The sequence below is a fragment of the Microcaecilia unicolor genome, chromosome 7, assembly GCF_901765095.1.
Source record: "Microcaecilia unicolor chromosome 7, aMicUni1.1, whole genome shotgun sequence".
NCBI lineage: Eukaryota > Metazoa > Chordata > Amphibia > Gymnophiona > Siphonopidae > Microcaecilia > Microcaecilia unicolor.
In genome coordinates this window covers 219,216,050-219,230,179 of record NC_044037.1, presented here as the reverse complement: position 1 = coordinate 219,230,179, position 14,130 = coordinate 219,216,050, and the positions used below count along the sequence as shown (strand labels likewise).

The following is a 14,130-nucleotide window of genomic DNA, read 5'->3' as shown; positions in this document are numbered from 1 at the left end:
CAAGTCTCTCCTTGTACGGTTTGCAACGCAAATCCCATACCATTTTTGTTGCTTTTCTTTGCACTGCTTCCAATTTTTTAAATTTTTAGCAAGATACGGCCTCCAAAACTGAACACCATACTCCAAGTGGGGCCTCACCAATGACTTGTAGAGGAATATCAACACCTCCTTTCTTCTGCTGGTTATACCCCTCTCTTTGCAGCCTAGCATCCTTCTGGTCATGGCCGTCGCCTTGTCACATTGTTTCTTCACCTTCATATCCTCGGACACCAACACCCCAAGGTCTCTCTCTCATGAGCCAAGCTTCCTATTCGGTTTCTCTTTTTTGGGTTTCTACACCCCAAATACATCACTCTGCATTTCTTGGCATTACATTTTAAGCAGCCATTGGTAGTAGTGAGAATTAGTATGTAAAATGATGATATATTGTTTGATTTGTTAATGAAGATGAGATGGCTATGATTATGGCATGTGTTGGGTTATTACAGAGTATATGGGAAGTGGTTCCTCCTGAAGTAGTACCACAAAATGCGGTCATGCATAGAGTAACTGAGGAATGTGTGTGGATTTAACTGATTTTAATGGGCTTGACGGAAGCTTTCCTGCTACATTTGAAGCGTCAACATAAAGAGAGTTTAATGTGCCACATCATTAAGGAATTACAGTTGCCATTTGGTGGTGGACTTTTTGCCATTATTAAGTGAAGGAATCTATTGCAGCTGTGGAAAATTGAGAAACAACACTGAGGAACAATAATTTTCTATAACAAAGATGACCCCACTTGCGGAGTGCTACAATGCATGTTGATACATGAGTGATAAAATTACTAGCGTTTTTGAAATAAAGGAGGGAGCTGCAAGCAGCACAGTGGGACTCAAAGCTTGAGTGATGATGTAATTTCAATTAACACAGGAGCTGCTATATGGACGAGGGCGCTGAGATAAGTGACTAAGCCTTATATGTAAACCTTTATGGAGTTCTGAATGTTGCCAGGGAGCAATATAGGTTAAAATTGGTGTTGAAGGTTATATGATATATGTGAATAATCTTTGATGCTAGATATGTATGTGGCACTGTGTTCTGTTCAAGATCCAAGGGGGTGTATGTAGGGATGTGATTTTGTTATAATAAAATGTATATGGATATTTAAAAACATAAAGTCTGGAGTACTTTAAGATACTTTATCAAATTAAGCCTGCCAGACCCTCGACTATTCTTCTAACTTTTGGAGATCCCTTCTCATCGTTTCTACTCCCTCCAGGGTATCCACTCTATTGGCTATCTTCGTGTCATCCGCAAAAAGGCAAACCTTTCCTTCTAACCCTTCAGCAATATCTCTCACAAATATATTAAACAAAATGGGCCCCAGCACCAACCCCTGAGGAACCCCACTGCTCACCATCCTTTCCTCCGAGCGGATTCCATTTACTACCACCCTCTGCCACCTGTCTGTCAACCAGTTTTCTATCCAGTTCACCACTTTCGGTCCTAAAGTCAGCCCTTTCAGTTTATTCACGAGTCTTCTGTGGGGGACCATATCAAAGGTTTTGCTGAAATCCAAGAAGATTACATCTAGCGCATGGCCTTCATCCATTTCTTTTGTCACCCAGTCAAAGAAGTCAATGAGATTCGTTTGGCAGGATTTTCCTTTGGTAAAGCCATATTGCCTCGGGTCCTGTAACCCGCTGGCTTCTAGAAAGTTAACTATCCTTTCTTTCAGCAGCGACTCCATTATTTTTCCTACCACCGACGGAGGACTTACAGGTCTGTAGTTTCCCACTTCTTCCCTGTCTCCACTTTTGTGAAGAGGGACCACATCCACTCGTCTCTAATCTCGCGGAACCTCTCCCGTCTGTAAAGATATATTAAATAAATCTTTAAGAGGTCCCGCCAGGACCTCCCTGAGCTCCCTCAGTATCCTGGGATGTATCCCATCCAGCCCCATAGCTTTGTCCACGTTCAGAATCTCAAGCTGTTTATAAACTCTTTCTTCCGTAAACGGCGCAGTATCCATTCCATTCCCTGATTTTCCTTCGGCAGCCAACTACGGTCCTTCACCAGGATTTTCCTCCGTGAACATCAAAGAGAAGTAATTGTTTAGCACGCTCACTTTATCCTCCTCACTCTCCACATAGCCATTCTCATTATCTTTCAGTCTCACAATTCCATTCCTATCTTTTCTCCTTTCTCCAATATATCTGAAAAAGGTCTTGCCACCTCTTAAACATCTTTACCAATTTTTTCTTCCGCTCGTGCTTTCGCTAGCCGTATTTCCCTCTTCGCTTCTTTGAGTTTAATCTGATAATATTTTCCATGATGCTCTTGTTTCGTTCTTTTGTATTTCTTGAACAAAGCCTCATTTGCTCTTATTTTTTTCAGCTACTTGTTTGGAGAACCATATAGGCTTCCTGTTTCTCTTGTTTTTGTTCACTCGCGTAAAGATCAGCGCCATATTTATAGCAGCCTTCAGCTTTGACCTCTGTGGGACAAATAAACTTGGAGTGGACCTACAAAACAGTGCTCCTGGGAATTAGGTGAAAGAGATGCCCCCATTTTATTGGGAAACAAGTATGCACACAATGGCATAATGGGAAGTACACACATTGAACCAGAACAGTCAGAGAGAAAAAGTGTAGTATCATGAATTATGGCAACAATATCTAACATTGTTCCCCTAAACCACAGTTGGACAGTGCATGGGGTTGGGGGCGGGATAGGGTGGGGAGGGGAGGGGGAGAACGGGTATGTCTGAAATATGTATTATCTGCTAGATCCACTTCCCACGTGCCAGCTAATTGATTTAAATATGCTCCTGTAGCCAATTTGTTATTCAGCGGAGGCATTTTCAGGAAAAGCCTGTCAGTCATTGCAAATGACAGATAATTCCTTGTCACTCTCTGAAGAGAACAGCAGAAAAGCCTCAAGGTGAGAAATGTTGATGCTACTTTCATGTTCTTTTCAGCTAAATAGTTCTTTGATGGCTGAAGATAGGACCTGAAGTGGTGAACTGGATTAGGAACTGGTTGACGGACAGACGCCAGAAGGTGGTGGTGAATGGAATTCGCTCGGAGGAGGGAAAGGTGAGTAGTGGAGTGCCTCAGGGATCGGTTCTGGGGCCGATTCTGTTCAATATATTTGTGAGTGACATTGCCGAAGGGTTAGAAGGTAAAGTTTGCCTATTTGCGGATGATACTAAGATCTGTAACAGAGTGGACACCCGGGAGGGAGTGGAAAACATGAAAAAGGATCTGAGGAAGCTAGAAGAATGGTCTAAGGTTTGGCAATTAAAATTCAATGCGAAGAAATGCAAAGTGATGCACTTAGGGAATAGAAATCCACGGAAGACGTATGTGCTAGGCGGGGAGAGTCTGATAGGTACGGGCGGAGAGAGGGATCTTGGGGTGATAGTATCTGAGGATTTGAAGGTGACGAAACAGTGTGACAAGGCGGTGGCCGTAGCTAGAAGGTTGTTAGACTGTATAGAGAGAGGTGTGACCAGCAGAAGAAAGAGGGTGTTGATGCCCCTGTATAAGTCGTTGGTGAGGCCCCACCTGGAGTATTGTGTTCAGTTTTGGAGGCCGTATCTTGTTAAGGATGTAAAAAGAATTGAAGCGGTGCAAAGAAAAGCTACGAGAATGGTATGGGATTTGCGTTACAAGATGTATGAGGAGAGACTTGCTGAACTAAACATGTATACTCTGGAGGAAAGGAGAAACAGGGGTGATATGATACAGACGTTCAAATATTTGAAAGGTATTAATCCGCAAACGAACCTTTTCCGGAGATGGGAAGATGGTAGAACGAGAGGACATGAAATGAGATTGAAGGGGGGCAGACTCAAGAAAAATGTCAGGAAGTATTTTTTCACGGAGAGAGTAGTGGATGCTTGGAATGCCCTCCCGCGGGAGGTGGTGGAAATGAAAACGGTAACGGAATTCAAATATGCGTGGTATAAGCATAAAGGAATCCTGTGCCGAAGGAATGGATCCTCAGGAGCTTAGTCAAGATCGGGAGGCGGGGCTGGTGGTTGGGAGGTGGGAGGTGGGAATAGTGCTGGGCAGACTTATACGGTCTGTGCCAGAGCCGGTGGTGGGAAGCGGGACTGGTGGTTGGGAGGTGGGGATAGTGCTGGACAGACTTGTACGGTCTATGCCAGAGCCGGTGGTTGGGAGGCAGGGCTGGAGGTTGGGAGGTGAGGATAGTGCTGGGCAGACTTATACGGTCTGTGCCAGAGCCGGTGGTTGGGAGGAGGGGCTGGTGGTTGGGAGGCGGGGATAGTGCTGGGCAGACTTATACGGTCTGTGCCCTGAAGAGCACAGGTACAAATCAAAGTAGGGTATACACAAAAAGCAGCGAATATGAGTTATCTTGTTGGGCAGACTGGATGGATCGTGCAGGTCTTTTTCTGCCGTCATCTACTATGTTACTATGTTACTATGTTTGTGTTTCTTTTCCATTGTACGTGTATGGATACAGCCCTCTATAGAAGGTCTGTTGCTTACTTGCATTATATCCAATTACACTTGTTATAATGCAGTCTGCAACTGACAGGACTCGGACTTTGGGATTGGGCTTGTATGCTAATGTTTCTTATGATTTAATAAAATATATTTCAGACCTTTAATCTGGGAACAGTGGCAAGATTCCTAGCCTGGCCAGCATACTGATTTGACTGTACCCTTCCCTGCTAAGAAGAAAGGAAAAGGCATAATCTGCTGCAAGCAGTCAAGCTTGAATAGCTGACAGCTGGGAGATATCCTTAGCACAGTGGATGGAGGTAAAAGCAAGGAAGGTGATGTACAGCTGATGGTTAGAAGATACCCTTAAATATAACAGTGTGGGCAGGAGCAGACTGGCTGAGCCAAATAATTCTTATTTGTCTAAAACTTATTGTTATTATGTTATTCCCTGAGTCAGCCTGAACACATTGCTTCTAGTTTGAGAAAAATGCTGCAGGTCAAATATGACTCAATAGTCAGCCATTTATTTGTGTCATGCATTCTGAAGTGTGCAGCAGACCTGTTTATATTCCAACTGATTTTCAATCTCCACTTCTGTGTTTTCCCACATAGTCTCCTATTTCAAACCTCTTTAGAGCCAACTTTCACCCTCCTGTAGATTTCAATCTCTTCTTCCACCTCAGTCTCATTGCTTTTCTTCCTTCAAAGTCCACTCCATCCGTCTATTCACTCCTTTGCCTCTCTGAGTAGCAGTCATTTATCGACCCCCTGATAAGTCCCTTTCTTCTTTTATCACTGATTTTAATGCCTGGTTTTCCTTCTTTCTTGAACCTTCATCTCCTTCCCTCATTCTTGGGGATTTTAACATTTATGCTCCCCTCCGAAGGGACACCACCTTGTAGAGGTGGAGGGGCTTGTGTGTTTCAATGACTTAGAGGGGCTATGCTGAAGGGTTACCCATATTTAGTGGTCTAAGGAAGAGAATAGAATTACCTGACTGAAATAATTCCTACATATTACTTTCTCTGTATTTCCAGCAAGTTGTTTTATCGCTTGTAAAAATTTAAATGGTTATAAATTAAAAAAAAAACATTCATGCTAATGATCCCTCGGACTCTAATGCTTCTCAGTTTCTCGGTTTAACATCCTCTTTCAATCTTCAACTGTGCTCCACTACACCCACTCACCAGAATGGCTACTGTCCTGATTTTATCTTCTTCTCCAACTGCTCACTCTCCAGTTTCTGCGCCTCAGTTCTTCCCCTCTCTGACCATCATATGATAAGTTTCACACTTAAACCCCGTGACGGAAAGCAGTTGAGGACGCAAAAAAAATCGGCTTTCGATTACGCCGATTTGGGTGACCTCGGGAGAAGGACGCCCATCTCCCGATTTGTGTCGGAAGATGGGCGTCCTTCCCTTTCGAAAATAAGCTAGATAGTCTGTTATATGCTTAGCTCTAATCAGCAATTTTCAGTGGAGATAACTGGTTATCTCCTGCTGAATATTGGTGGTTAGGTGTGGAGGAGTGGCCTAGTGGTTAGGGTGGTGGACTTTGGTCCTGGGGAACTGAGGAACTGAGTTTGATTCTCAGCACAGGCAACTCCTTGTGACTCTGGGCAAGTCACTTAACCCTCCATTGCCTACCGCATTGAGCCTGCCATGAGTGGGAAAGCGCAGGGTACAAATGTAACAAAAAAAATGCTATTTAACTGGTCAGCAGCTGTGTCTAGCCAGGTAAATAGCTTTGAATGTACTGCAATCTTCAACTGGCTGTTACTTGTTCTCTGAACGCTTTGATTCGATAAGAAACACAACTTTCTTTATTCATGGTCCAATGCTTTCAAATTCCTTTCCTAAACAACTTCAATGTAAAGCCTCTTACATGAGGTTCTGGACCACCCTTAAGGCACAATTTTCTACCAAGGCGTTTGGTGATCAAGGTCAGTAATGGTCAAGTTATCTCAGCATCTGCCCTCTAGTTCTCTGCTCTGTGCCTTCTACTGGTTCTGTCTTCTGTTGTCTTCCCTACTTTCTTTCATACTCCCTTTCCACTACCTTCTACTTTCCAAAGCCCTCTCTAGTTGCTTTCCTATCAGATTTCATGTAATTGCATTTCTGACTTTTATTTTTATGAAATGTCAACTATCTTGATAACATAGTATGCAAAGGCGATATATAAAGAATGATTAAACATAAAGGGTTTAATGTTCTTGAGCACTATGATCTGGCCTTAGGATCTTTAGAGTTCTTTTATAAAAGCTTAGCATGAGTTAAATGCTAAGAAGCCCATTTCCCCCGAATTAAGTTCCGCATGCAAATCAGGAAGCGCAGCCAATTTGCTTGCAGAACTTAATTGGCTATCTAGCCAATCAGTGCCAATAATTGAATATTAACAAACAATTATTGGTACTAATTGGCACTAATTAGGATTTACAAACGTAGCTTGATAAGTGTATTCCATAAAATGATGCATGTACTGCACGGATCTCAAAAGGGGCATGGGCAGATTGTGGACATTCTGAAAATTTGCATGCACTGTTACAGAATATGCCCAATCTGCGCCTAAATAAACGTGTGCATTTACACCATGTTTTAATTGGCATAAATGCCTGCACCTAAATTTTAGTCGCAGGAAGGCCACTGCATTTATTCTATAAACCGTACCTAACTTTAGGCGAGGTTTACAGAATACCACTAAGCTCGGGCTTTTTTCAGGTCCATATATAGAATCTGGCTCTTTATGCCTATGCACTAAGCTTTAGTAAATGGTCCATTTTGTTATGTACACACCTTTTTTTCTTGTCTAGGACTTTTAAAAACATTTATTATTTTACAGGGTTTCTACTTGTTGCTTGCTATTTTCACATTATATACGTATACAATGTATTATATAGATATAAATTTTTGTTAAGGCTTTTTGTAAATAATTACTACAACTACTACATCATTTCTATAGAACTGCTAGACATATGCAGTGCTGTACACTAGACACTGCTCGACAGAGCTTACAATCTAATTAGGACAGGCATACAGGACAAATAAGAGATAAGGAAATTACTAAGGTGGGAATGATAAAGCATGGGTACTGAACATGTGAGTAAGGGTTAGGAATTAAAAACAGCATCAAAATGGAGGACTTTTAGTCCAGATTTGAAGACAGCTAGAGATGGAGCTTGACGTACCAGCTCAGGAAGTCTATTCCAGGCATATGGTGCAGCAAGATTACTAAGTTTCATATTTATCCAGTTTTAAATCCTTCTCATCCAAGAATCAAACTTAGATCCACTACTGGTGTACAAAATACATATGAAAGCCATATATATTATTTTCTTTTTAAATCATTTCTGCAAGAAAAATCTACAAATCTTTCAAGCCCTCTTTCTCTAAACTCTATGATGTGAACTATGCCAATCGGGTGTAATGCAGAAGAATTGGGAAGGAATGTGTGCCATTACTAGGGACCATTTCTAAAATCTATAGCAGTGGGTAAAAGAGATTATTCATGTTCAGTTTAATTCTATCATAAAGTTAATTTATTTTTTTACAAATATAATGCTATAAAAATGTGACAAAGTATATTTTTATTTCTAAAAAGCCCTCTTACTTCAGCATCAAAGCGAGGATCTTGATATGCATCACTGATGTTCACTGGAAGACCCGTGGAAGCAACTAGTTCAGCAATGCTGTTATTGATTAACCAGTCTGAATAAGATGACTTCTCTATGCTGTCTTTGATGCTACAAGAAAGACACAGAAATAATAAAATATAGCTGTTCATTGTAAAAAAATTCACCACATTTCTTGCAAAGTCATCCATATTAAGGGCTAGAATCTATATGTGGCACCAAAAAAAATCAGCGTCGAAAAATACCCATGTAAACAATATTCCATAAGCTGCACTTAAAGTTCAGTGCACTATATAGAATATGCGTTTAAGCAGAGAGTTGTGTATAAATTTAGGCGCAGCCATTTGTACTAACAAAAATGTGATGCAAATGCCCCGCCTAAATTTCCACGCGGAATAACAATATTCTGTAATTGCAAGTGTAACTCGAAGCCACGCCCCCATTCCACCCGATAGCATAGAAACATGTTGGCAGATAAAGGCCCACATGCTTGTCCCACACTTTCTTGAGTTCAGACACAATCAGGCTTATTTTCGAAAGAGAAGGGCACCCATCTTTCGACACAAATCGGGAGATGGGCGTCTTTCTCTCAGGGTCGCCCAAATCAGCATAATCGAAAGCCGATTTTGGGCGTCCTCAACTGCTTCCCGTCGTCAGGATGACCAAAGTTCCTGGGGGCATGTCGGAGGTGTAGCGAAGGCGGGACTGGGGCGTGCCTAACAGATGGGCGTCCTCAAGCGATAATGGAAAAAAGAAGGGCGTCCATGATGAACACTTAGCCAACTTCACTTGGTCCTTTTTTTTTACGACCAAGCCACAAAAATGTGCCCTAAATGACCAGATGACCACCGGAGGGAATTGGAGATGACCTCCCCTGACTCCCCCAGTGGTCACTAACCACCTCCCACTCCGAAAAAACAACTTTAAAAACTTTTGTCTTTTTTTTTTTTTACCTGAAAGTAACTCACCTTGAGCTACTACTGAAAAGGTGTGAGCAAAATCTAAATAAATAAATAGCGAAGGACATCCTCAACTGCCGTCGGAGGGACGGAGGCATAGCGAAGGAGGTCCTTCCCCCATACTCTAAAAAAATAGACAACATTTTTTAAAGTTGTTTTTTTCAGGGTGGGAGGTGGTTAGTGACCATTGCATACCTTTTTCCATTCAGTTAGTCCACTGCAGTGCCCCCTAGGATGCCTGGTTGGTGTCCTGGCATGTCAGGGGGACCAGTTCACTACGAATGCTGGCTCCTCCTATGACCAAATGACTTAGATTTGGTCATTTTTGAGATGGGTGTCCTCATTTTCCATTATCGCTGAAAACTGGGGACGACCATCTCTAAGGTCGACCTAAATGTTGAGATTTGGGCGTCCCTGACCGTATTATCGAAACGAAGGATGGACGCCCATCTTGTTTCGATAATACAGGTTTCCCCACCCCTTCACAGGGACGTCCTGCAAGGACACCCTCAGGAATACTTGGGCACCCCATTCGATTATGCCCTTCCACATTTGTCTCCACCAACTCCATCAGGAGGCTGTTCCACACATCCACAACACTTTCTGTAAAAAAACGTATCTCCTTAGATTACTCCCAAGCTACAACCTTTTACCTTCATTTTATGCCCTTTTATTCCATTGTTTTCCTTCATGTGAAATACACCCCCTGTATATTAATACCATGGAAATATTTAAATGTCTCTATCATATCCCCTCTCTCCTGCTTTTCTTCCAGAGTATAAATATTGAGGTCTATAAGTCCAACCCCACACGTGTTATGGCACAGACCACTGACCATTTTTGTAACCACCCTCTGGACTGATTTCATCCTACACCAACTACCTTAATAATAGTCTATTCACTTTTACTCCAGGAACTTGTCCAAACTTTTTTTAAGCTCAGCTACACTAACTGCTTGTACCACATCCTTAAGCAATGAGTTCAAAAGCTTAACTATGCATTGAAGGAGAAAATATTTTGCTTTGTAAATTCAGTGCATATCCTTTAGTCTTTTTAATTTTTGAAAAAGTGCGCAATCCATTTGTGCTTAACTGTTTAACTCTATTCAGGATTTTACAAACCTCTATCATATTTCCCCTCAGCCATCTCTTCTCCAGGCTGAAGAGCCCTAACTTCTGTAGTCTTTTCTCTTAGTAGCAGTGCTGCCGAGAGAGGGGGGGACGGGGGGGGGGGGTAAAATTCCTCGGGCCTGGCAAGCTTCTTCTTGCTGCCTGCTTCCGGATCTGTCCTCCCCTGCTCCTGCATGCCGCCCAGGACCCGGATGATTGCATTAGCATGATATCGTGTTAATGCAGTCATCCAGGTCATGACTCCCAGCACGGACAGGAGTAGGAGAGGACAGACTGGGGGAGCAGGCACGCAGGAAGCAGCTTGCTGCGCCAGGCCCGGGCCCCCCTTTGAAGGCAAAGACAGAAAGGTAAGGGAGCAGGCAGGCAGGAGCGGTGGTGCAAGTTGTGTGGCGGCGCTTGTGGGGGGGGGGGGGGGCAGCTTGTGGTGGTCCGGTTCTGCCCTGGCCCTGGCTATGTCTCTTGGCAGCCCTGCACAGTAGAACTGTTCCACCCTTTTTATCATTTTGGTCTCCCTTCTCTCTACCTTTTCTAATTCAGCTATATCTGTTTCGAGATGCAGGATCAGAACTGCACACAATACTCAAGGTGCAGTTGCACCATGGAGCAATACAGAAGCATTATGATATTGTTTGTTTTATTCCCAACATTCTGTTTGCTTTTATGGCTACTGCCATGAAATTCTTATTCTATGCAATAGCGAGTTACCCACCAAAACAATAAAACAAACGATCACTGCAGAACACAAAGTTCTGCACAATTTAGTATTATATATTCACAATACAACATCACATTGTATTTGTTCTCTACCGGAGGTGGCGAACGCCTCTGCGGTACTATGTAAGCCACATTGAGCCTGCAAATAGGTGGGAAAATGTGGGATACAAATGTAACAAATAAATAAAATAAAACAAAGATGTACCAGACCCTGCATATGACTGTACAACCAGTGGCTTAACAAGGGTCCCCGGTGCTAAGCCAATGCTTATATTTGCTTCACTCTCCTCCACTGCAGAAAAGTGCAGCTGGCAGTATGGCAGACCCAATGCTTCTCTGATCTGTTCCTCCTGCCCACGGTGCCTCTCCTATCAGCTGTTTGGCATGCATGGTGCATCATATATCTTTATGGCACACTATACTCCTATAAACCTGCATGCACAATTTAACACTTAGCTTGCAACACTGCACATGCAAGTTATAGAATACTGACAGCTGCGTGCATAACTTAATTGTTAAACTGGCTGCTAACTGGAATGAACAACCAATAATTGGCTATAATTGGTGTTAATTGTTGCTAATTAACACTAATTTGTGGTTATGTGTGTAACTGCCTTTCGCTGCTATTCTAGAAATTGAGCATGCAAAATCCATAATGCAAAACTGCATGACGGAGGTGTGGGGCTGGAATGGGCACAGGCAGGTCAGGGCATGCCTAGCTCTTACATATGCAGGTTATAGAGTAGGGGAGGACTGTAGGAGTAGCCTAGTGGTTAAAGCGCCAGTCTTAACATCCAGAGGTGCCTGGTTCAAATCATCAGCATTGATGTGCTATGCATTTTTGAATGCTTTTAGGACAGAGATATGTCAATTTTATACTAGACTTCTATGTTTAGTCCTGCATTTGTAAAATACATCACAGGCTGTAGACATTTTGCACTGTGTATACCTGACATTTTGCTTAACACATCTATATGCCAACATTCATGGCTTTTCTAAAATGGTGCTGCATGTATGTATCTCTAGCACTTAGGCATGATTTCTTACACAGCTCTATGACTGGCGTAAGTGCTCACATCTACATTATTGGCACGTACCTAATCTGTTATGCTAGCATTCTATAAAGGAAAGTAGACGCTCTGGGTCACTGGAACTAGAAGCTGTCCCTGACCTAGAGCCTAAAGGTACTGCTGCCCAATTGCCTGCAACTGATTCAAGAAGTCAAACCTCTGTGGTGTAATTTGTTGCCACTATTTAGAGCCCCTGATGTAGGCGAAACACAGCCTGTTTTTGGTTTGACCTTTCTTCTGCTCTTTTTTGGGTCTGCTTTCTTTTTACCATCACTTTAGATATATCCCAAGGACTGGGTTGAGAATCCTGGTATGTCGCAAGAAAACGGGATCAAAGCAAAAAAAAAAAAAAAAAAGACTTACATACTTCAAAAAAAAAAAAAGACATAAAGGGGTGTAACCTGCAGAGAGAATCAGGTGCAATCCTACACAAATGTAACCTGCGTGTTCCGCAGAGCAGGAGATATGATTCTAGCCACCTTCCTGGGCTGACCAGATGAACTATGCTTGTCTTTATCTGCCATCTGTTACTAAGTTACTAGGTTACTACCCTGGTAAATCATTATTTAGCATCATAAATAGCTTTGAAAATGGTCTTCCCTGTACCTCAGTTAAAGACGTATGAGCCTCAATTTGGGGATGGAAATCACTGAGTATACATAAGCCTTCAAGATTACCTCTGCGTGGCTGCTCTGTGGCCAAGTGGGATTGCTTCCCTAAACTCACTTTTTTTCTACAAACTCTGGATCCATAGGGTGAAACTGAAAACAAAGGAATGGATGTGTTTGATTCTGAACTGACACCGGACAGTATGTGCTCACTGTCTAATGAGGCCAGCTGTCAGATGACAGCTTTTCCAGGAACACCACATCCTGAGCCTTCTATTCTATTCTTCCCGCTTCGTGGGTATGTGTGAAAGTCAGTTTAACCAGTAAACTGAGCCAATGTGATCTGGAAGTCATACAACATCTACATTTTGGCAACCTTGAGATCTAATTTGCTTGAAAATAACATTGCTTGAAAAGACACTAATTAAGGTTTTTGGAGGGGCCTATGTGCTAAGCATTTTTTTTCTAAAGACACAAATTGAATAAAACCTTTAGTGCATCTGACCCTTGATGTCTATGTGCTTGGTATATCTTGATGTAAGTTATTTTAAAACTAAAAATAGGAACATTGAAACATATTTCTAAAATGATTAAGGAGGCAGTTTTTTAGAGGGATTCTCCACAGGTAAACAGGTGGTTATCCACAGACAAGACCTATTAAAAAGCTACCACAGTCCCTATGTGATGAAAGGCATGCATGTTGTCAACAGCATACACATTTGCTGTGGAGAACATAGAGGGGCTGAGGTAGACTGCAATTTCTTTTTCAAATATCAGCACAGTTTTGACCCTGCATAGTGCATAATATGCGGGGTAAGAGATCTCCGTAATAGAGAATGACACAGGGACAAAATTTGTCCCCATGGGTTGTCTCCATCCCCACCCCATCCCCGCAGGTCCTGTCTCCACCCCTGTCCCATCCCCCATAGGTTCTTTCCCTGTCCCTGCCCCATCCCCCATGAGCCTGTTCTCATCTGCAGAAGACTCAAGCATGATTTTATATTTCAATCTTTTTATTAAAGTATAAAAAGGAATAATACGCTGTGCAACTGTTATGTATAAATTACAAACAGAAAACAATAATAACAACGAGCAGCTATAATAACCCTTCCACCACCACCACCCTCTACCCTTCCAACCCCAACAATAGCTGACTTCTACTACCCCAAGGAATCCTAATCTACCCTGTTAAAATGTCCAGAGGTACAAAATACAACCCGTTCTGTATGCCTTAGAGGGGAGAGGGGAGAAATATGTCCTCTGAAGCACTGTTATGGTTTTTTAATATGTGAATGAATAATTCATCAACAATCTCAGGATTCAGTCTAGCTCTTCTGTTTTCTACAATCCTTCCTAAAAAAGAAGATGTCTTCTTAGAAGATGTTCTGGTAGCAGGATGTACAGGATCCCCCATCCAAAGTTTGCTAGCTGTGGCCAGCATGTTTGCTTGTTTTTCCAAAAAATAAAAATATTGTTGTCTACAACAAACATAAATAACAATCCAGTGTATTAACAGGCTTCAAAGTAAAAAGTGACACAGGGACAAAGTTTGTCCCCATCC

The 14,130-nt window shown here is 42.3% G+C and overlaps 1 protein-coding gene across 1 annotated transcript in view; it reads right to left on the bottom strand.

Moving 5' to 3' along the window:
* Positions 1 to 14,130, bottom strand: part of PDE11A (phosphodiesterase 11A) — a 544,360-nt gene that overhangs the window by 279,016 nt on the left and 251,214 nt on the right. Inside the window, exon 6 of the mRNA XM_030210333.1 lies at positions 8,067 to 8,199. Coding sequence (XP_030066193.1) covers positions 8,067 to 8,199 — 133 coding nt within the window. The remainder of the gene's footprint in view (positions 1 to 8,066; positions 8,200 to 14,130) is intronic.